Genomic DNA, 24135 nt, shown 5'->3' with positions numbered 1-24135 from the left:
GCCATCAGGAAACGCTGCTCATGTATAGGTAGCCAACTGGAAGTGTCAGGTGCTATGTATAGGGCATTTGTTTTCAACCTGTGGGTCTCCACCCCTTTGGGGGTTGAATATTAGCTTTCCTGCATATCTGATATCTACTTTATGATTCTTAACAGTAGCAGAATTACAGTTATGAAGTAGCAACAAAATAACTATGGTTGGGGGTCACCACAGCATGAGGAACTATGTTGAAGGGTCGCAGCATTAGGAAGGTTGAGAACCACTGGTGTAATGGTAAATGAGCTACAGTGACAGAAAAATCACAGGAGGTTGAGTCTGGGAGACAAACAGATGGTTTCTTTTCAGAATATATTGGAAGTTTAAAACCACACACAAACACAGTTAACACTGACTTCACTGGAGAGCCTCAGGCTTAGCAATGCACAGAGTCCAAGTCTACAAGTCTTGAAGTGTTGGCTATTTCTGCTGGAGTAACCATAATATTTGGTGCCTTGCCCTGCTCCAGGTGTTAGAGTCTGAGAGTGTGCTGGTATCTCATGTGCTGTGTGGTCCCCAGATGAGGGTAGATGTGGGCTTTAACTGAGAGTGTGCTCAGGTTTCTAGATCACATTAAGAATGAAGACAGCCCAGGACCCCCCATTGGCAGCCACCATGCCTTTTTCTCTGATGACCAGGAGCCCTATCCTGTGACCGACATTGCTGACCTGATCCGGGACTCCTATGAGGTACAAGAGCCCCTGTTCCATCGCCCAAGTCCTTTCCTAGTTGGAGGCAGAAGTGGGCCTGGGATATAGACCTAAAGCGAGGGTTGCTGGTGGCTTCCTGTTAGCTGTGGACTCACTCAGCAGACCCTGTGTCTGTCTATGCAGAAATTTGGGAACCAGTCTGTGGAGCAGATTGAGCACCTTCGATGCAAGCACAGGATCAGGGTCCTGCAAGGCCACGAGGACACCACCAAGCAGAACGTGGTGAGCAGAGGACACCTCCTTGGGGCTCATGGGATAGAGCTGACCATAAAACATAAGCAGGGCTGCTTCCTTCTTACTCTCTCTTTCTCACTGAACTCTGCCACAATGCCATATTGAAGTGATGAAATTTTAAGAGTCAAGTGTGAGCAGCTAACTATTGGGAGCCTCAGTTTCCATAGTTATAAAACAGGAGTTTTATATACTATGGTGTAGTAGGAGATGCAGTGGGGACTATAAAATGCCCAGGCACAACCAGGCGGTGGTGGCACAATCCTTTAATCACAGTACTCGGGAGGCAGAGGCAGGTGGATCTCTGTGAGGCCAGCCTGGTCTACAAGAGCTAGTTTCAGAACAGCCACAAAGATACCTTGTCTCGAAAAACCAAAAAAAAAAAAAAAAAAAAAAAAAAAAAGCCCAGGCAGATGGGCTGCACTAAGTGCTGCCCATGAGAATCTCTGTAGTGTTTTCACCTCTATTAGAGCTTAATACATTGACTCAGAACATGTGTGCAAATTGGAAAGATGTTGAAGACAAACCCCTGGAAAGACTATAGGTATTGATGCTACTGAGACAAAGGTACTGCATATGTCCCCCACCAGGAAGGAGAGTTCTACCCTCCCTCTGGTCACCGCAGGGGTGCTGAGGTACACACATGGACATTACTCTATCACTGTTAATTCTTTCCCTAAGCTCCGTGTTGTTATCCCAGAAGTCTCCATTCTTCCTGAAGACCTTGATGAACTCTACGACTTATTCAAGGTAGGAAATCTGTGGGGAGGGAGTCCTGGACCATGAACCAGGTCCTAGTCCACAAGGCCCAATCTGCCTGTGGGCCTGTGGGCCTGTGGCTTCTTGGAAGGGATAATGGTTGTCCAAGGGACCTGACATGTGTCCCACCCATCTGCTGCTCACTTACTTGCTTAAATCAGAAAACTCTCACCAAAACTCTGTCAACAGATCAGTGCCTCTTCCTCAGGCTGGCACATGAAGGGAGGAGCTAGTGCGATCCCAGGACAGCCCAACAAGGCTTGTGTAGCCCCTACATCCAAGCAGCTATGCACTGGTGGAGAGGCATTGATGCTGTGCTATGCTGTGGTCTGACTCTCACTGCTCTGCAAAATCCTAATGAGTGTGGGCTCCTAGTCCAGAGTAGAGGAACAGTGACTATTCTGAAATGATCATGTTTTACTTAACTCCTTCTGTATCACAGTACACACACACACACAGTTTTCTATTATGTAGTTGGTCTGTAGCTGCTTCATATATTTTCCCTTGGTGATGTCAACACTTCCTCATGTTGCATAATCATCACAATTATTATCATTGTTGAGGTATAAAGTCTTCTATGCTTTTGAAGCAGGGTCTAAGTTGCCCAGGGTGGCTTCTAGTTTGTGATGCTCAAGTAGCTGGGATTACAGGCATGTATCACTATACCTAGTTAGTTACCTTAAATTTTTGTTTTAATTTAATCTCTCACCCTAGCACTTTGTCAACAGATAGTATCTCTTGCTGATTTTCCAGAGTTCAGTTTTATTTTTAACTGCAAATAGTATAGCAAACTAGAGTTCCAATTCTTGGGTATTTGGGTAAAGTTACAGGTTGTTACATAGGCCACTCAGCAGAGTGTACCTTTTGACACAGTATTATTTTTCATATTTATTTGTTTGTTTTTTACTGCCCCCTCCCCAGAGTCTCACTATATATCTCTGGCTAGCCTGGAACTTAAAGATATCCACCTGCCTCTGCCTCCCAAGAACTGAGCTTATCTTTTGTATAGTATGGCACTTTAAAGATCAAATCATGGAGAAACCCTGCCTCAAAAAAAAAAAAAAGATCAAATCATGTGGGGCATATTTTCTTCTGGAGGTTTAAGTTCATCTCATGACCTTTGCATCAGAATTTTGTTTCCTCAGGGGCTTCACAGAAATACCCTCACCCTGTTTTATAATTAATTATTCAGTATGTTCAACTGAATATGTTGTTCTCACTTTATTTCCTCCTTCCCTGTGCCTGGGTTCATGGGTCTCTGACCAACTACTTTAAATATTCTTTCCATTAAAGAAGGGCAGCCATGGTGGTACATGCCCACAATCCAGGCAAATGAGAGGCTCAGGCAGGAGGGCCAGGAGTTTGAAGCTAAGCAGGATCACACAGTGGACAACAAAACAAAACAAGGTGGGGACTGGCAAACAAAATGACTCAGTGGGTAGAAATGCCACCAGGTTTGAGGGCCTCAGAAACCTGAGGTGGAAGAGAGTCTACATCCACAAATTGTTCTGACTCTAAGTGCACATGTGTGTACTCAAGCACACATAAATGAAAAAGTGGGGAGGGGTCCTTGGGATGTAGTAGGATGTTTGCCATGTTTTGTAGTTTCATTTCTATTGTTGACAAAATCAACATCATAGGAAAGGGTTTGTTTAGCTCATAATTCTAGGTTACAGTCCATTATTTAGGGGGGGGGGAATCAAGGCAGGAACTCGACCAGATAGTCACATCACATCACATCCTTAGGCAAGAGCGAAGAGAACAAACGTATCCTTGTTTGCTTGCAGCTAGCTTTTCTTCAATTATTCAGGACTCACTGTCTAGGGAATGTTTCCTACAATGGGTTGGGTCTTCTACATCAATTAACAACCAAGACACTCCCCTCTCCTTGACTTGGCCACAAGCCAACTCATCTAGGAAATTGTTTCTTCCCAGGTGATTCTGGACTGTGTTGACAATTAAAACTATGAAGCACCCCATGCATGAGCAGGCCCCTGAGCTTGATCCTTAGTACCACATAGAAAGGAAAAAGATGAATGATATTATTGGTACTTGATAACATCGATTTTATTTTTACTTATTATTATCATTTATTTAGGTTTTTTGAGACAGGCTTTGGAGGCTGTCCTGGAACTTGCTTGGTAGTCCAGGCTGGTCTCAACAGAGATCCGCCTGCCTCTGCCTCCTGAGTGCTGGGATTAAAGGCGTGCGCCACCAATGCCCGGCCACAAGGACACATTCTTATTAATGATCAGCTAAATTCATTATGCTCTGGAGCACATTTCTTATTTTGCTTCCTTTCATGGGATGCATAAGATTTTTGTTTTCCAAGTTTAATGTAAAGACAAAATCATACCTATTTTCTTTGTGTGTGTGTGTGTGTGTGTGTGTATGTTTCAAGACAGGGTTTCTCTGTGGCTTTGGAGGCTGTCCTAAAACTAGCTTTTGTAGACCAGGGTGTTCTCGAACTCACAGAGATCCACCTGCCTCTGCCTCCAGAGTGCTGGCATTAAAGGTGTTTACCATCAACGCCCTGGCCATACCTAACTTTCTTGCTATTAAAGAAAAAAAAAAAAAACAAAAAACCTGTAAGCCAAAACTGGAAGTGGCCTGCTCTGCTGCTGCTGTGGCCTTCCTTGCACAGGTAATTGGTGTTAATTTGGTGAAATGACTTTCCCTCTCAGGCTGCCTGGAAATACACAAGCGCACACAATGCACACATTCAAATGAACCCCTTCTCCCCACATTATACAATTATCTCATAATTAAACTGTCAACTGAACTGTGTATCTACAACTGGATAAAAAGATAAATTTTGTGTCATATGTATTTTATCACCAAGAAAAAGATATTTTAATAAAAAATTGTAAATGTTTTGTAATGAAATCAAAAATCTATATTCACATGGGCAAGGATAACAAGGAAACACCTCCACATAGCAATTAAGTTAGCCATCCTCCCGTTGAGGGATGTTTGTCTTCACTCCAGGTTTTGCTGACTTTGGGTGAGGTGGTGACAGCTTTCTCACCTGTCTGGTCACTCAAGCAGCACTTTCTGAGACAAAATAACCATGACAGCACAACTTTTCAAGTGCACAACTTCTCAAGGCACTAATGGTCCTGTGTAACAGCCTTATTTCTCCTCATCCTTTAAGAGAGCACACATGATGAGCTGTTACTGGGAGCACCCCAGGCCCATGGCCCTGCGCCATGATCCCAGCAGGCCCTATGCTGAGCAGTACCGCATTGATGCCCGGCAATTTGCACACCTGTTCCAGTTGGTATCACCATGGACCTGTGGGGTTCATACAGAGATCCTTGCTGAGAGGACATTCAGGCTCCTGGATGACAACATGGACCAGCTCATGGAGTTCAAAGCCTTCGTAAGCTGTCTAGGTAAGACTTGTTAGGTCTTCACTGTAAGATTTGGCATTTATCTGTGAACAGCTGAGGTGGATTGCTGCTAGGCAGATCCATACAATGTGCTTATAATTAGTCTGCTTAACATCATCCCATGATTTTAAAATTCTGCTCTGCAGGCTCCTGCTAGGGTCACCCTTACATGTCCTTCAGGGAGTAGAGGGATTTGGCTCTCCATATTTAAAGTCACTGACCTGTTCTCTTTGGTGTGGCCATGGTTTGCTGTGCATAAAAGCAAACTCTTTGAAAAGCACCAGTCTTCAGGTTATCCTGCAGTTCTGTCATTTCTAGTATGGGGTGCATTTGGGTTGAAGGTACTAGGAGCAACAAGCATTGGCCTTACTCTGAGCTTGAGCCATGACTAACAATTCATTTGTACCTGGTTTCCCTTTGAATTTGCAGACATTATGTACAATGGAGAAATGAATGAGAAGATTAAGTTGCTATATAGGCTTCATATCCCACCAGGTAAGAAAGTCAATTTGGGGTCTGCTTCAACATAAGGCCAGCTTTTTGCAGGACAGTGACCAGTTCTTGTTAAATTTAGTTTCCCCTTTTTTCCATGTGGATATTCAGTTTTCTGGGCACCATTTGTTGAAGTTTGGTTTGATATAGTTTTGTATGTTTTTGTTAGTTATCCTGTCAAGGTTTTTTTGTTTGGCTTTTGAGTAGCCTTGGCCGTCCTGGAACTTGTTCTGTAGACCAGGCTGGCCTTGGTCTGAGATACGTCTGTCACTGCCTCCCAAGTGCTTGGATTAAATGGGTGGGTCATTATCCCCTCCCACTATCATGCTATTTTTGACAATATGGCTATGTAACAAATTTGAGATCAGATATTGTGATGTATCATCTTTGAAACATTGATGGAGACTGCATTGAAATGTGGCTTCAGTAACATAGACACTTTGTTTTACGAGACAGGGTTTCTCTGTATTGTTTTGGAGGCTGTCGGTCCAGCCGGGCCTCGAACTCAAGAGATCCGCCTGCCTCTGCCTGCTGAGTGCTGGGATTAAAGGTGTGCACAACCACTGGCAACAGACACTTTTAATTCTATTGTCCCATTTTTCCTGGCTCCTTAGAGTTGCAGAAAAGAGGTTCTGTCTTTGTAGAGTGAAGGGTTTTCCTTTCAGATTTTAATATTTCTTGACCTAACTTGACATTTTGACTGAACACAGACAGCTCTTTCCTGGTCTTAACTTTTGAATTCTAAATGCCTATTAGGTCTGAATACCCTTTCTTTAGATTTAATAAATTTTCTGCTGTAATTTAAATGTGAGTAGATTCTATTCTTTTTATCTTGCTTTTGTAGATCCTTAGGTTTTGGTCACTCTGATCATGAGTTGTAATAGTCACTCTTGTCTTTGAAGTGGGTGTTTTGTCCACATGTGTCTATCATGTGCATGCCTGGTGCTTGAGGCCAGGAGGGACTCAGATCTTTTGGGACTGGAGTTATAGGCGGTTGTAAGCTGCCATGTGGGTACTGAGAGCAGAACCCAAGTCTTCCTGAAGAGTAGTCATCTCTCCAGCCCATGGTCATGCCTTTTAAACCTTTTATTATTTGAATGTAGTTTCCCCTCCATCCCTGGTATTTCTTCCTAGCCACATTTTCTGTTGTGGTGGGTAACATTTTTAAAAACCTGTGTATGCATATGTGCTTGTGGGCACAGGCACACACAAGTCACGAGAATCTTGAGTGTCCAGTCTTACCCCTCACCTTGTTTTCAAAGGGGTCTCTGTTGTTTGCAGCTTCGTACTATCAGGCTGGCTGGTGTGCAGCTTCCAGAGACTCTTGTCTGCATGCATCTCCCCATAGGAACCCTGAGACTACAGATGTGGACCAGCACACACAGCTTCCACATGAGTTCTTATGCTTGCATGACAAGCTCTTTGCTTAGCTCCTTTTTAAACATTTCCTTGTTTTTTTTCAACCACATTGCTCTTTCCTTGGTTACCAACTTTTTTCAGATCCCTGATTGAACTGTCTGAAGTAAATGACCATTTTATGAAGCATTTAGAACTTAATACTTTATATCTTTAGTAGCATATACATGACTGGTTTCATTAGGATTTCTATACATGTGTATAATGTATTTGACAATGTAAGACCGTCCCACTCCTGATGACTCAGTGAGCATGGCTCAGGTTATCTGCACTAGCAGACACCTGACTATGAAGAAAATGTTTCTTCCTCCCCCAGTAACCATTTACTGCCTACTGGGCCTCAGGAAGGGGGAGGACCTTGTGAGACCCTTTCTAAATAGGATTAGTGTGTAATGACCATGCATTACCTGATTAGTATCATTGATGGCGATAGAATAGAAAATGGGAATACTGTTAATTGCTAGGAAATCAGATTATTTAGGATAAAGTGGGAATACAGTGAAAAATGGAAGAAAAGCAGTTCAATAAGCAAGGAAAACACAGGTGGAGACAAGGAAGCTGTTACTGAGGGGAAGAAAATAGTCAAGAGGTCAGGAAAAAAGTTTTTAAAATTTCCTATTCATTTCACATACCAACCACAGTTCCCCTTCCCTCCTCAGAAGAGGGTAAGGCCTCACAGGGGGAGTCAACAAAGCCTGGCACAATCAAGTTGAGGCAGGACCAAGCCCCACCCCCTGCAACAAGGCTGAGCAAAGCATCCCACCATAGGGATGGGCTCCAAAAAGCCAGCTCATGCACCAGGGAGGGAAAACAACTTAACCTAAATAAGGAGCAAGTTAAAAAACAAAATGAACTAACGAAAAGTAAAAGCATGAGGTTTCTTACATTGAACTAAAAAAAAAAAACTATTAAAAATACAGCATACTTTGAAAGGGAGAGGCAAAAAAGGGGGGGAAAGTGGTCAAGCAATGCCAAAAAATGCATAAAAGTACATCAAAGTATGACAGAGAATGAGTAAAAATTTAACTTTTCAAAAAATAAACTGAAGCTGGGCGTTGGTGGCGCACGCCTTTAATCCCAGCACTCAGGAGGCAGATGGATCTCTGAGTTTGAGGCCAGCCTGGTCTACAAAGCGAGTTCCAAGACAGTCTCCAAAACAATACAGAGAAACCCTGTCTGGAAAAAAAAAAAAACTGAAGCCAGGCAGTGGCAGCAAATGCTTTTATCCTTGGGAGGCAGATCTGAGTTCCAGAACAGCCAGGGCCACACAGAGAAACCGTTTTTTTTGGGGGGGTGGGGGGGTGTGAAAACAGACAGGTCATCACTGTGTGGTGACAGAACCCAGACCTATAACACCTTATCCACAAGCTGAGGCTCCGTTCACTTTCCCACTCACAGGTATGTTCACCAGCCAGCTCAATCCAGACTATTCCTCATGGAGACACACTTCCCAGGTGATCCCAGACTGTGAAGTTGACACATAAAAACATGCTGGTGTTGAGCCTGTACTAGACAAGTGTCTGGTACCCATCAGAGCTGTCTATACTTCAGGACTTGCCACAACAGTACACTGAGTTGCTGGCTTTGGTGCAATAGTCACTCCTCCAGTGAATGGGGCAAATCAAAGTCATACACTGCAAAGCTAGTTGGGCGGGCCCAGGGCCACCTAGCTTACATTTAGGTGAGGCACTGGGGAGCTGCAGTCCTAGCTGTGCTGGAGCCAACTCTTTTGGTATGTCACCCATTCCCCAAGTTATTTTGTCACCATCTTTGTGAATTTTCCTATTCATTGTGTCAGAGGTGACAAGGTTATCATACTAAGTCTGGAATGGCAAGGTTCAAATAACCAAGTGAAACCCCTTTGTAGAAATGCTTCCATCCATTTAGTGTAGAACCATAAGCTTACATAATAAACTCACATATACGGAAATATAAAAACAAGGCCACGTTCCTTGAGTGTTCTTCAGCACAGTTCTCTACCATTACAGTTACATGTACTGGGTCTTCCAGGACATTTTCCTAGTGGCTGTGCATTCAGTTCTCCTTGGGACAGGCTCTTCACTATTCTATGTACTTTCTCTTCCCAACCAGTCAGGCTCCATAAGTTTCCTATCCTTGAGTGGACTCAGGTACCACTGCCTAAAATTTTAGGCCAATTGAGTTACCATCCCAAATAGTTGTTTGGGGCCATCTTGTGGAAGTTTCTTAAATCACATCTTTTATCCTAGGTTCCAGTCTTTTACAAACACTTTTGTCAACCTTAAGTCCAACGCAATGACTCTATAATCACCCATCACCCTAAAAAGAAACCCCTTGCCCTGGACCATCCCATGTTCCTGAAACCTATTCCAGGTGTTTTAAATGGATATGCTGTGTGCCACTATTGTCTGCTGATAATTGTGTGCAGTTGGTACATGTTGTAGCATCAGTCCTGGCCAAATGAGTCTACTGTGCTTCTGTAGTTGCTGTTTCTATCAGTTTGGCATCAGAAGTTCCTATGAATTTGCATTTTCAGCTGGGATTAAAGGCATAAACCACCATTTAGAGAAATTTTTGGTAAACACCAGATTGTTTTTCAACTAGCTATGTGTGGAACTTCTGGTTTTTTAAAGTATACTTAAAAAAACAAAAACAAAACCCCCAGCATTCAGGAGGCAGAAGGATCTGAGTCTACAAAGGAGTTCACAGGACAGCCAGAGCTACGAAACGACCCCCACCCAAATGTCAGTATGGTCCTTGGAAGGCAACACTACTTAAAAACCTACATTATGTAGGAGCCTACAGTAAAGACCTCTCAACACCCTCCCCACTTACAGTAGCTAAATATATCAATTATGTACTGATTAAGTCAATTGTCAACTTCTTTATAGTATCAGAAGGGTTTGCGTTTTTCAGGTTAAAATCAGCAGTCTGCATATAACGTCTACATAAATATTTTTCTTTTAAGCACTCACTGAAAATGACAGAGACAGCCAGTCCCCATTGAAGAATCCTCTGTTGTCAACATCACGACCCCTGGTACTGGGTAAACCCAATGGCAAGTATCTGTTCTCACTATCGGCTTCTAGCAGCCTGTCCCCTCCCTCATATTACCACTCAATCCATGGCCAGTGTTGCTGGACTGCCCTGTCCAGAGTCCCTTCTGCTGCTTTCATTTTTCTAGGGTTCTTTGAAGGCAGGGTTTAAATGAGTCTACTAGACCCAAGATAAATAGGTATATTTTAAAGGATTTATTATGAATATAACATCCTGCCTCCATGCAGAAGAGGACACCAGATTTCATTATAGATGGCTGTGAGCCACCATGTGGTTGCTGGAAATTGAACTCAGGACCTCTGGAAGAGCAGTCAGTGCTCTTAACCTCTGAGCCATCTCTCCAGTCCAAAAAAATAGGTATTAAGGAAACACTTAGATAAGAGTAAGAACTGCCAAGGTCTTCCTGCTCAGGAAGATGCAGTCTTCTGCGAGTCAGCCCCTCTTCTACCTTATAAAGGGTCAGGTCACCACCACAAGTCCCCTGGCAAGGTAAGATGCCACTAGCTCTTGACAGGAATCCCTTCCTTTAGGGCTTTATGAAATTTGCTTAGTGGGACCCCGTTCCTCACTATCCCAATTTTATTTTCATAGTATTTAAACTGTTTTTCCCTCTGTCAAGGTGACACAGCTGATTATCAGAAACAATTGAAACAGATGATTAAGGATTTAGCCAAAGAAAAGGATAAAACGGAGAAAGAGTTGCCCAAAATGAGTCAGGTAAGGACTTCTTTTGGGGGAAAAAAAGAAGCAAACCATTTTGGCAGCTTGGGTGCACAGACTTCATAGAGCAGTCACCTCTTCAACACAGGAGGCTGCAAAATGATGTTCAACTCTCCCATACTACCCAGAAAAGGGGTAGGTGCTATGTAACGGCAGGTTTAATGTGTGAGAAATGTAGACTTTAAAGTTAGGAACCTTGTGCTGAGCGGCTTTACGCCTGTTTTTCAAAGCATGAGTAGATGGGCATGAAGGCCAATGGGTGTCCTCTACCTTACTTCCTTCAAGTCTCTCAGGCTAAGTAGGCAGTCTTTGGTTCTCCCAGTTTTACATGGATGTTAAACTTTCTATTTACCTACTCTACTCAATACCCCTCCACAATACTCAATACAAAGTAAACAAGTTATGGCAGACACCTTACTTTTGCCCTCGTAAAACTGTGGGTTTCATCCAAATCATTGAAAGTTATGGCAATTTTTTGTAGCCCCAGCTTGCCTTGACCTCCACCTGCCTGTAGCACTGGGTTTAAAGGTATGCAGCACAGGCTGTTTTTCCAATAAAAACCAAGTGTAGCTCTGGATATTGGGGAAGACACGCTGGAACAAGGACTGCATATGTACCCCAAGCTCTCACAAGCAACACAACCTGGCTTTTCATATATTATGGAACCAGGAACTAGCAGATGACCAGTGGACAGTGTTGGTGAGGTAGGAAAATAACAAGTTGCAGGACAGTTTTAAAACAGTGAGCTTCTCTCACACGAAAACTAACTGCTTTTTTTTAAATTCTAGAGAGAATTTATCCAGTTCTGTAAAACTTTGTACAGTATGTTCCACGAAGATCCGGAGGAAAACGACCTGTACCAAGCCATTGCCACAGTAACCACTCTGCTGCTGCAGATAGGAGAAGTGGGCCAGCGAAGCAGCAGCTCAGGAAGCTGCTCCCAGGAATGTGGTGAGGAGCTGCAGGCCTCGGCTCCCTCTCCTGAACAGGACTCCGTTTTTGCCGAGACTGGGAAGACTCCCCAGGACCCCAGGGCCTTTCCTGAGGCAGATGAAGGGGACTGGACTGTCTCCCTGGAACATATCCTGGCCTCGCTTCTCACTGAGCAGTCACTGGTAAACTTTTTTGAAAAGCCACTCAACATTAAATCCAAACTTGAAAATGCCAAGCTCAACCAGTACAGTCTAAAAGCTTTGGACATGAGCCACTCGCCACAGCCTGAACTGAAGCTGAATAACCTGTAGCTAGGAGTTTGCTGGGAACACACTGAAGCCTACCACACCAAAGCATGGCCTGGACTGTTGTCACTGTCCAGATTTCAGTCTAAAACCAGGGAACTCTGTTGTGAGCTGCATCTGTACATAAACAACCTCAGACCCAAGGCCAGGGGAATTGCTGCAACTCTCATAGTTCTATTTATTCTTAAGAGGACAGTCAGAGGTGGAATGCCCTTTACACTGTGACTATCAACTTCGCTGAAACCAGTGTTTTTGCTGTGATCCTGGTATGTATGAGTTTACTCTTTGATGGGACAAAAAAAAATGTTATAGCAAATAAGAGACCATCAACCCCAGGCTCATTTTCCACTGGTAACAGGAGAGCTCAAGAAACAAGCTCACCTCTAAGATCCCAGAACTATTGTCTGCACAATTGTATTTGGCTTTTTTTGCACTAATTTTGTTTCAATGCTGGTAATTGAAACCATTTTAATATATTTCGTTGTATTCTCTTTGTATGTCCTTCCAAAAACATGTACAAACCATGCTTTCAATGTTGGACCCCAAGGTTTTTAATAAAAATCTTTCTTTTTGTACTGACTTTTAAAAAATAAAACTCCCAGAAAACAACAGTACTCGGGAGGCAGGTGTATCTCTGCTGCATTCTAGACCAGCCTGGTCTACAGAGCTGTCCCAGAGAAGCTGTCTGAAGAACAAATCACTTTCCTAAGAGTATAGAGAAGAGAATGGACTTGTTGGCAAAGACAACTAGAAGGCCAAGGCTGACAACCCAAGTTCAATTTCCAGGACCCAAGCAACACAAATGTTCAGTATCATGTGACAGTTATAACCTCAGTCTTAGGCTCACATATACCTGGAACTAAACTGAGACCTAACACTATATATAGCTTCTTAAAGCCACAAGCCAGGCATGGCAGTGCACACCACTAATTTCAGCTCTTGGGGGGTAGAGATCCACGGATCTGTGCGTTCCAGGCCAGCCTGGTCTACAAAGAGCACACTCTAGGCCAGTCAGGGCTGCCCAGAGAAACAGAAACCCTGTCTTGAAAAACCAAAACCCACAATTCCAACACAATGATTCCTATGGAAAGTACATACCCAGAGCAGCAGTTCTTAAACAACTCCCAACAATACCCCTTAGATCCTATCCTAAACAGTACCAAACATTCCACCGGTGGGGCAGACAAAAAGGAAAACCAAACCCTGAAGGCAGTTCTCCAACTTTATTTGACATTCAGCAGGTTAGTTCTCATCCACATTGACTGTCTGTAGATCTGGAAGGAAGAAGCGACAGCAAGTCAACATCGGCACATGACCCCATCTCTTTAGAGCACCTGCACAACACTCTAATGTCAGGAACCTCTTCTATTTTGCACTCCCCCCACATCAACACATTTTAAAGGTCTCATTTTGCCTGTCACTCATCTCTTCACTGAAAAGACATACAACATTTGACGAACAATTTTTTTCTGCTATAATTTCAACATCTTTGTCGAACAGCAAGAAACTTACTTTTGAATGTGGTAACAGGCACGTAGGTTACCAATGTGTACAACTTGTTTGGTGAGTCCTCATCCTCGTTACGTTTTCTGGACAATCGTACACGGATACGGTATGGAACATTCCTAATAAGAATATAAATGTGTTGCTAAGGTCAATGATTCCTGTCAGAAACCAGCTACCAGTGGCATTCACACATCCATTCCTGATTCCAGTGCTCTAATGAACAAGCTTTTATCTGGCCTCAGAAATATGCCCAGGTGAATGAGCAACAAGCTGCCACCTCACAATGCATGCTTGTTAGGATACATCAAGGTGGTCACCAACAGAAATAAGCATGAATTCAAATAAAAGACACAGAGGCCCCTACAGAAACACTGTAATCGATGTATCTCCTTCCCTTATCCTCTCAGGATGAGCTAGAAGTTTCCAAGTTACTACAAATAAGGCTTCTCCACACCCTTGGGATACCACTCCCCTTACCTCTCAAGCAGATACTGGGTGGTTTCCTGCTGGATAACCTAATATACCCCTAAACCACAGCCCTACTTTAAAATATGTACAGTCAAGTTAGATAAACCTGTGAGAACCCTCTCATGTTACACTACAAGACACAAATCAACCCTTCTGGGAAGCAGAAAGATGCCTCCCCTAGGGCTGGTCAGCACCCCAGGCTCAGAAACACTGCTTTCTGAGTTTCTCACACTCCCAGTGGAACTCTTCTAGGTCCCAGTCTCTCCCCAGATCTCATCAAGCTCTAACACTTCTCCCTTACAACAAAGGACACTAACTTAGAGTTTGTGCTAGTATCTTTATACTCCACATTTGGTAACCCAACTACCTAAATTGTCACATGGACTGTGTAGAAGGAACACTGTAACAATAGCTCCAGTACCTTATTCCTTTGGCCCAGACTGCTTTATTGAGCCTGGTATCAATGCGCACATCTGGAGTTCCCATCTCTTTCATGGCAAATTTCCGGATTTCTTTGAGTGCCCGAGGAGCACGCTTCTTGAAGCCCCTGAGGTGCAAGACAAGGATCGAAGAAAAGCAAATTACCCCTAATAGATGGCATGCCCTCAGAAACTAGGCAGAAGCACCCTCCTTACAAGCATAAAAATAATGTCCAGCAACATGCATCAGTACTTGGAACAAGATGTCAAAATAAATACCAAGTATCCCACCATCCAAGCACAAGATACCATGCTTTCCCAACTTATTCACAAACATGGTCTACTTTCACAGAAGCCCTGAAATGCTGCGGCCTGGAGAGATGGCTCTGTGGTTTAGAATACTTGCACCTGCAGAGGACTCACATTTGGTTCCCGGCATCTATATGAAGCACACACACAAACACGCATGCAAAACAAGTAGAGAGGAAGGCAACATTCTGTGGAACCAAGTGAGCCATTTACCCAGATTTTATGCTTTCAGTGTGAGCCTCTCCCTGTCTTTATAAAGTAAATAAATCCCTAATTCTCTAGTGCATGGCGATGGTGCATGCCAATAACCACAACATCAGAAGCTGGGCAGGAAGACCTCGACTTCAAATCCAAAAGCCCAGTGGTGTCCAGCCCCTTCAGTCAGCCAAGGTCAACCTAAGCGAGACAGACTGCTTTCTCCACTCTACTCATTATCAGACTGTGTGTGTAGCCCAAATAAGCCCACTTCACAATCTATCAGGGAAAAGGAGGTAAAAAATAAAAGCAGCTAGTCTAACGGACCCAGCTCACGAAAGTAACCCATCAGGTGATATCAATTACAAGTATCAAGGACACACCAGGAAGAGATGGAGCATGAGCAATTTCAGTTTTGTGATCAGGGAATGGAAACAAGATGCTGCTGTCACCACTTAATCAGTCACCCTGGAGCAATTACCAATGAAACAAGAGGAAAACAGCAGGGAGCACGTTCAGTTTGGAAAATAAGGGGGACCAGGATATTATTACCGAAGGATGAAGGAGGCTGGAGATCTGCCCGTAGGGCCTTTGCAACAAAGTACACAGGCCTGAAAAGCATGCCCACCAAACCCTATGCTCACTTCTACAACGTTCTAGTCAAGGCTTTTAAAGAGCAACCTTTTCACTACTCCCCAACACACAGGGCGCTTAAAAAAACAAAACACCTAGCCTGGCGTTGGTGGCACACGCCTTTAATCCCAGCACTTGGGAGGTAGAGGCAGGCAGATCTCTGTGAGTTCGAGGCTAGCCTGGTCTACAGAGTGAGTTCCAGGACAGCCTCCAAAACAATAGAGAAACCCTATCTCGAAAAACAAAAAAACCCAAAAAGCCTACCTCCCCCGCCTAGGTATTCTTAGTATGGCGGCAGGGTCCCAACTTTCTCACCTGTATGTGCAGCACCCTGCAGTGCTCAATGGGCCTCAACCAGAGGGACGCAATGAGGCTGGTCACAGCAGCACTCACACAGCAGGACAACACAGAAATGCCGACTACACTTCGACCCGGCAAGATCTGTCACCAAGAGACTGAACAGCCTAGTCCAAGAAACCCTGCTCTACGCGCTGGCATCTAAAGTATGTACATAAACCAGGGGGTGCATCCCTCTGTTAACCGTCTCTTTATTATAAATTCAGAATCGCCGTGGGTCTTCACCACGCACTGCGCTGTAACTCGGGAAACCTACGTGCCTCTCTCCCTCGGCATCTCCAGTTCCAGCACAACAACTCGACCGTATTAGTACCAATCTGTTTTGGCTTGGAGCTCAGCAATTCGCAACTGGCTCATTTCTTACAACCCAGAGATGTTAGCTAAGGTTTCTCTCCAGAATCTTGCTTTCAGGCGTCCAGATTACAGAAACTCACAACCAAGCTTTCCAAGGTCCACTAATCCCGAAAGTGCAAACACAACCTCCCGTTTCCAGTTGCTAACCGGCCCCGTACACTCCAAACCCTGCCCACCCGCAAAGGACCAGACGCCAAGCAGGACCGAAGCCGCGTGCTTCCCAGGGCACCCGCCTGTAAGCCGTTAGGCAGGGCTCGACAGTGACAGCCAGAGCCCGGAAGGGGCTCGCCGCCCGCCAAATACTCACACGCCATGGATGCGCTTGTGGATGTTGATGGTGTACTCCCGGGTCACCACCTCATTGATGGCAGAACGGCCCTTCTTCTTCTCGCCACCCTTCTTTGCGGGAGCCATCTAGAAAGGCGGGCGACAGGGAGGCTCTAAGCAGTGGGGAAAGCCCGAGCTGACCCCCGCACTCAAATCCAGCCGGGGCTGTCCAAAGCCAACCCCGCCGATCCAAGCACTCCCGACCCCGGAACCCGGGTTCTGCGGCTCCGAGCGGAGCCCCGCCACGGTCCTCCTTCGGCCCCAGAGCCTTCGGCCAGCGCAGGCCTTACCGCCCCGGACCGCCGAGTCTCCGGTCACCTCGGAACAAATCCCCCCAAGCCGGCCTGCCCCGCGCCTAGGGAGGATGGAGCTGGATTTTAGAGCCAGGACCCCGCCGCCATACTCACTCTGCCGGGCCCAAGTTGGAAAGGAAGGGCGTGAGGGATTGTGGGAAGGAAAGCCGGGTCACAACTAGAACTTCCGGGTCGGGAGGCGGGGAGGAGGAAGTGGGGCGAGGGAAGATGGGAGGGTAGGCTGTGACGTAAAGGCGGCGCGTCGGGGGCGGGGCGAGCGGCATGGGGCGGGGCCGGGGCGGGGTCGAGGCTGCCAGTCTTCTGAGCGTCTACAGTAAACGCGTGCTGTCCGTTCTGGGTGGGATTTAAATCTGAACCCTCGGAAAGCCGGGTCAGGAAGGAAGACGCTCTTCTGTTTTTCGGGTTCACTCACTCATTTCATCTAAACTTATTGAATCTGCTAGGTGATGTGCTTGCAGAACGTCCCAGGTATGACTGAGACCATAACCAAAGAGGTTTTCTAAGTCGGAAAGGTCCAGGTAAATGCAAGGCACTTCCGTTTGGAAACATTCCCGAATCCAAACAAGTCCGAACAGCCTATCCATTGGGATTTCAGCGATGGCACGCTTCAGAATCTCACAGACAAAAAAGACAGGCAGGCAGAGACGTCTCAGCCAGAAACTTTGGCTAAGGGATGCTGTACACACAGATTCCCCAAAGGCAGAACTTGGGGGTGGACGCGCACGCGCTCTCTCGGATCTCACAAAGAAATGTCCTCAGCCAAGTGTGGTGGTGCATGCCTGTGATCCCAGAACTTTGTAGGTTGAGTCAGGAGATCAGGAGTTCAAGGTCATCATTGACTACAAGCGAGTTTGAGGTCTGCCTGAGGGGTAGGATGGGCAGGAGTAGTGAGAGTGGGCTAAACTTACCTCACAGTATCTGAAGACTTCACCTTGGGGCTAGGAGGAAAGTCGTGGACGGGCTCTGTTCCAGTTCTTTGTGGGGTGCAAACCACTAACGGATTCGATGGGAATTCGGGTTGGTACAGAAATGCTGGGCTGAGCTGCAGGAAATTCCAATGCAGTCTCCTAAGCAGAGCCACTCAAAAAAACATTTCTAAAAGGAAGTCAAGAGTGATGCACTCGGGGTGGGGCAGGAGGATAGCGAATTGAGGCGTAGGCTACACAGGCCAACCTTGGCTACACATTGAGACCTGATCCAACGGTAGGGGAGAAGGGGGGAGGGGGGAGTAAAGACTGAGAGAGTGAGAGGGAAAAGGGGGGGTTGAAGGGAATATGAAACTATTACTTTGGGGATGTCGTTCAGTGATAGAACATTTGCTGACATGCAGGCTCTGAACTTAATAGCACTAACACTTCTCCACTACAAAAATGGAAAGGAGCCTGGCGATGAGAAAGGGTCCAAAAGGATGGGGCCTGGGAGATTGGTGAGGAGGATGTTGCTATGATACAACAGAGATGGAGTCTTGAGCAAGTCATCACATAGTGAACCAAGAAAGAAAGGCATTTGAAATGAAAAATCAGTGGTTCACGAGTAACTTTACGCGAGATGGCAGTTTAGGAGAAAGACAATATTGGATAAGAATTGCATTAGAAAGGTAAATTATCACACAACGTATGCTCTATGAGATAGGCAAAATCAATGTGACTTGTGTGTGTCTCTTATTAGCAGCAGACATTCTTAGAGACATGTCACTGACCATCTTCATGGTTGTGAAAATGCGGTAGTGTGTACATACATATGTGCTTTAGTCTATTACAAACCTAAGCTGTGTGGTGGGTGTGTACCATGCTTTCCATCGGTGACTGCAGTCACTGAGCATTGCATGGCTGTGTACACTTTCAGCTGTGTCCCCACAGAATGAACCATGACAGGAACTGAAATAGCACAATTACCCGACACCACTCCTAGTTTCACTTTAAGCACCAGATTTTAATCTTGAATTCATATTATTTTTTTGTAAAAGAATATCAGGAGCCGGGCGTTGGTGGCGCACGCCTTTAATCCCAGCACTCGGGAGGCAGAGGCAGGCGGATCTCTGTGAGTTTGAGACCAGCCTGAACTACCAAGCGAGTTCCAGGACAACCTCCAAAGCCACAGAGAAACCCTGTCTCGAGAAGAAAAAAAAAGAATATCAGGAGCCGGGCGTTGGTGGCGCACGCCTTTAATCCCAGCACTCGGGAGGCAGAGGCAGGTGGATCTCTATGAGTTCCAGACCAGTCTGGTCTACAGAGCGAGTTCCAGGACAGCCTCCAAAGCCACAGAGAGACCCTGTCTCGAAAAACCAAAAAAAAAAAAAAAAAAAAAAAGAATATCAGGAAGCTGGGCGGTGGTGGTGCACGCCTTTAATCCCAGCACTCGGGAAGCAGAGGCAAGCAGATCTCTGTGAGTTCAAGGCCAGCCTGGTCTACAGAGGGAGTTCCAGGACAGACTGGAAAACAACACAGAGAAACCCTGTCTGGGGGGGGGGCAACAACCCACCACTACCAACAAAAAACCCAACAACAGTAACAACTTACCATGTTGTTTGTACAAGCAACATTTTAGTTTTTAGAGACAGAATATGCTACAATTTTAGTTGGTTTGTAATAAGTGATCTGGGGTCACACTCAATCTTGACACTTAGGGTCATGGTTTTTCTGGAACAAAGATGTGGTTGCAAAATAGCCTTTTAATGAGCAAAGTTAATGAATGAAGAGCTCAGTGATTACAATTCCCATGATGCATGCATTTAGTGGAATATTACACAATAAGAGATTTTTTAAAGTTTATCCAAATTCTGAACATGTGTAAAATTCAGGCAGAGCTAAATTAAATTAGGAGTATAACATACTCCACCCTCTCTTAATGGCTTCCAGCTAGACAGTCTTAGGGTAATGAATACACTGTGCTCCATTAACAATCTTGTTCCACTTAGGAGTATAACCACCAATTAAAGTATGACTACAATTAAACTATAAATTCTTTTCCAGAAAAACCAGATCTCTAAACCTTAGACAATATTAAGTTAAAAAAAAATAGGTTATTGAGTTCCATCCAGACTTCGTGTTTTAAAAACAGGACTCACTTCAAGTTCTTTCAAAAAGTAAATGTTCCTCTCTGTGGATGTAAAATATTTTGTTTTTACTACCTACCCCACCCCCGCCCTCAGGCATAGAGCAAACACTGATACATGTCTGTAGCAACCTCGTGGTATCCAAAATTGATCCCAGCTAGAGAATCAAGAGGAAGCCGTCATCGTTTTGCAGAAGAGGGCAAACATACAGACAGACCTACCTCAGTAGAGCGCTGGAAGGAACAGATAGCTCCATGTAGCCGCCATGTTTGGAAAGGGAGAGATCATCTTGGTGGTTCCCAAATGCTGAGCGCTCCTAAGGCCCCCAAGTAAGTTTTCACAGGCAGCTTAGCAACTTGAGACCCCCATCTGCACGGAGCTGTGTGTACAACCTTCTCCAAACGAGGTGGCTGGTCACTCCTAATAACCCCTAGGAACTCCCTAGCAACCCTTTTGGGCTCCCCCCTTTGTGGTCAAACATGTTGGAATATGTCCTAGAAGTGCAGGCAGTGAGCCCCCTCAGCCTGAGCTGGCTTTCAAAGCACATGCAGTGAGGCAACCTATGTCCATTGAGTGAGCTTTCAGGGGACATTGCCTATTTACAATCCTCTGCCTATGCGTGATTGGACACACGTATGATTAAAGAACCAGGTGCATCATGAGAAGGAACATGTTGAGTGAACAAAGGGTTGCATGACCTAAGTTCATCAATGGAAACACAAAACCACCCACGCTTCATCCTTGGCAACCAACTCCTCCCTCCTCCTGGCCACAAAATGAATGAGACTTTGCAAAGTAAGCCAGGGAAAGATTGCTTGGCACCCGCTGCTCACTCACAGCTATCCTCTACATTTACTCTGCTATTGAGGGAGACTGTTGCTAATTCTCTATTTGGGTGTGCTTTAGTTTGCTTGAACAAGACAACAAGAACCTGGAACCGCTCAGTGTAGACCACCAGTACCACTAGGATACTCACGTGAGCATGCTGAACCTCGTGAATGAGATGGCCGTAGCTGATCAAGACCTCGGACATGCTGTTTACCCTCTCAATGGTGTATATGTGTGCACATCTCACACATACTTTGGCACACCTACCTTGCTGGCATCACTGGTCTAGATGCTGGCAGTGAGAGTCCATCACATCTGGCCTGATTGGGTATAACTGCAAGCAATGAATGAATGCTTTGGTAGGGAATGTCTCCCTGTTTCTTCTGCAAGTTTCCTATGTTCACAAGGTTGAAAAGTTCCCAGGAACTTATCCCTGTTCTCATTTTGTTATCCAGTGAAATATTGCTTTCTTGTCACAAGCTTTAATCTTAGGAAACTGGCAGACTGATGCAGTTCAAGAAACTCCATTCCAATTATTGTTTGTTCCCACCATTCTGCATTTGGGTCTTGAATGCCCCTCCAAAGGCCCGTGTGCCAAAACCCTGAACCTCAGCCACTGAGTATAGCACAACCTTTAGCAGGTGGGGCCTAGCAGAATAAATTTTGGTTAGCAGGGGTGTGCCTTTTATTGGGACACTGACCCCTTTTTTTTTTCTTTGCTTCCTGACCATCTTGAGGTGAGCAGGTCTGCTCTGCCATGAACTCATTCATGATATTCTATGCTGTCACAGACCCAAGGCAGCAGGGCCAAGTGACCATGGACTGAAGTCTCTCAGACCTGAGACCATGAAGCCACTTCTGTAAAGCTCATCATCCCATTCATTTATCACAGTAACAGAAAGCTGAATGAAAAGGTTACTTCTAAAGCTTCCAACATCTTGATTTTTTCCCCCCTTTCTTTGAGTCAGGGTTTCTCTGCGTAGCCTTGGCTGTCCTGGAATTCACTTTGTAGATTAGGCTGAACTTTTGAACTCAGAAATCTGCCTGTCACTGCCTCCCGAGTGTTGAGATTAAAGGTGTGTGCCACCACGCCCAGCTTCAACATCTTGGAATTAAAAAGAACAGTTTCCCAGTAAAACGATGTATGTGGGAATGGATGGACAAGGGACAGAGGAAGTTGTACAAACTTGTTAATTTATTACAAAATGTTCACTCACAGAAAAACACAATGAAACCTTTATACTTTTATATTTTGGAATGGAACTGGTGTCTCAGATACAAAATAATTTACACATAATCCTTACAATTTTTATAGAAATAGGTCATTATTACAACATCTGTACAATTCACTACACTTCCTCTTATAATTACATAAAATCTTCTCTTTAGAAACATCTCAACATAACAAAACATACAAAAAAAAGCAAAGTGCATTTTGAAAAGGAAAATCCAATCTTCAGAATTGTCAGGGAAGATTTATGGAAAGATGCAGCAGCGGCCTCACCAGGATTTCCGGGGGGGGTGCAGCCTGCTTGGTGGCCCTGCTTTTGGACTCTCTTTCCTCATGGTCTTGGAGGTCTCTAGGGAATTCTGGAATATCTGTGAGATTGTGCTTTGCTCTGAGTCCATCTTTGTAGGTACTATCAATGATGTCAACAGGAATAGCCCAGTGTTCTGTCTAGGGAGGAAAGTGACAACCAGTAGGGCAAGGTGGTGAAGAGCCTCAGTCCACCGGGGCTTAGGCCAAGGGCGCTGAACTGCAGCTTCATTAATAACAGGCTTTGCTATCTGAATGGTGGGCTCTTTTTGTTATTGTGGACTCCAGTGAAGCCATGAGACCTTATTATTAAAAAAAAAAAAAGAAGCAAAACCAGAAAGTGCCTAAGTTATTTCCCCTGTGCGCAGCTGTGCAAATTAAAACAAAAACAACCTTTTAAAAATAATGAAAATAATCTCTTTATTCGCCCTCTCCAAAGACCTCTAACTTAGTCCTTGACTCTAAAGGAAAGACCATCAAGAGAGTGAAGGCCGGCTAGGGCTTGGGACCTTTGTCAGTCGGTAGAGTACCCAGCTTGCTCTCTCCCAGAGGCAGCGAGAGGTACCACCTCTGCAGATAGACCAGGAAACGATGCCCATACGAGGACACTTGCTTCCTGTCCGGTATGGCTGTAGCGAATGCCCGAGAATCTCAGGGCAAGGGAATCATGGCCAGAATTCCTGTTCTTTCCCCATTCTGCCAGGGCCGCACTCCAGACACGCTACCGTAGGGAGTTCTGAAATGTATACAGGGTTTGCCAAAGCCATGTAAACCTTTCTTTCCGTTTCCCACGGCCACCCCCACCTCTTCCATTGGTTAAAGCTGGTTGCCTCTGGACTCCAGTGTCAGGGCACTATCGGGGTGGCTGCTGGAGACCTGAGGACTCTGACAGCCGGCTGACCCTGCGGGAAGGGCGTGGGGGCTGGGGCTGTGTGGGCTGCGTTGTTGCATAGCCCAAGGTCCCCGGCTGCTGGGAGAAGGTGGAGAGAAGGAGCGAGTCCGGCTGCTCACTGTGCAGAGATGTTGGTGCCTGTAGCAGAGAAAAGGAGAAAAGGGGCTGTGTGGCTGGCCAGGCCCTCCACTCTTCAAGTCACTTCAAGCCCCTGGGGTTTGCAGCAGATGCTATCAGTTGGCCAGGCAAGGGTACATGCATGTGTGCATGCGTGCATGCATGATAGGGAAAAGCCAAGTTCTCTGACAGTACACTTGTATGTCAGTTCAAGGTGGGGAGGGCCAAAGGACTTGGGACTGAGGCTGCAGGTAAGGTTTCTGAACCAGAGGCACATGATATATATACATTGTGTGTGTGTGTGTGTGTGTGTGTGTGTGTGTGTGTGTGTGTGTGTGTGTGTGATGGAGTCTGAAGCCCGCATAGATTGTGGGCAGGGGAGAATCTGCACAGACATGTATGCCCCTTAAGTAGGTCCCTGATCTGGTGACTACTTCAAATACTGCCATTCTCCAGAACCTGGAAGGAAACTTTGTGATTGGAAATGGAGAAGCTTCAACCAGTCAGCCTGACATCAGAAGTTTCATTCTCATTTTCCACTATTGCCTACAAATAAATATCCCTTTCCAATACCCAGTGCCCCCACACCACCCTTGAGGCTTCCCAGCATACCTATCCCTAGCCTTATGCTGGGCTGTCTGACTGTGAAAACCCGCCCTTTCTTCTCCTTCACTCATGCTTGATATTTTCTTGATGGTCAGGTTCTGCCAGAGATGCTTCCTGGAGGAAGACTTCTCCAGCAGGTATATTCTCTCTGTACAATCAGAGCCTGAGTGTGCGCTGTGCTAGCCCAC

The 24135-nt window shown here is 45.3% G+C and overlaps 3 protein-coding genes across 7 annotated transcripts in view; 1 reads left to right on the top strand and 2 right to left on the bottom strand.

The window, feature by feature from the left end:
- Positions 1-12605, top strand: part of Tbc1d8 (TBC1 domain family member 8) — a 109874-nt gene extending 97269 nt beyond the window's left edge. For both annotated transcript variants that reach the window (XM_040729234.1, XM_040729232.1), the window contains exons 13-20: positions 596-725; positions 870-968; positions 1659-1727; positions 4891-5131; positions 5558-5623; positions 9984-10073; positions 10692-10789; positions 11581-12605. In XM_040729234.1, coding sequence (XP_040585168.1) covers positions 596-725; positions 870-968; positions 1659-1727; positions 4891-5131; positions 5558-5623; positions 9984-10073; positions 10692-10789; positions 11581-12036 — 1249 coding nt within the window. In that variant the 3' untranslated portion in view covers positions 12037-12605. The remainder of the gene's footprint in view (positions 1-595; positions 726-869; positions 969-1658; positions 1728-4890; positions 5132-5557; positions 5624-9983; positions 10074-10691; positions 10790-11580) is intronic.
- A 633-nt stretch (positions 12606-13238) lies between these two features.
- Rpl31 (ribosomal protein L31) lies at positions 13239-17124 on the bottom strand. Its single transcript, XM_040729235.1, has 5 exons — positions 17006-17124; positions 16579-16685; positions 14426-14551; positions 13543-13655; positions 13239-13304 (listed from the first exon to the last, which is right to left on the bottom strand). The coding sequence occupies exons 2-5, from the start codon at positions 16683-16685 to the stop codon at positions 13273-13275; spliced, it is 378 nt and encodes a 125-aa protein (XP_040585169.1). The 5' UTR covers positions 17006-17124; the 3' UTR covers positions 13239-13272.
- Positions 17125-21970: 4846 nt separating this feature from the next.
- Npas2 (neuronal PAS domain protein 2) overlaps positions 21971-24135 on the bottom strand; it is a 174552-nt gene continuing 172387 nt past the window's right edge. For 3 of the 4 annotated variants that reach the window (XM_040729340.1, XM_040729337.1, XM_040729339.1), the window contains exon 21: positions 21971-23362. In XM_040729340.1, coding sequence (XP_040585274.1) covers positions 23186-23362 — 177 coding nt within the window. In that variant the 3' untranslated portion in view covers positions 21971-23185. The remainder of the gene's footprint in view (positions 23363-24135) is intronic. The other variant, XM_040729338.1, reaches the window with a different exon arrangement.

This window comes from Mesocricetus auratus, unplaced genomic scaffold (assembly GCF_017639785.1).
Source record: "Mesocricetus auratus isolate SY011 unplaced genomic scaffold, BCM_Maur_2.0 Super-Scaffold_100021, whole genome shotgun sequence".
Lineage (NCBI taxonomy): Eukaryota > Metazoa > Chordata > Mammalia > Rodentia > Cricetidae > Mesocricetus > Mesocricetus auratus.
This window is presented reverse-complemented; position numbering and strand designations above follow the sequence as displayed.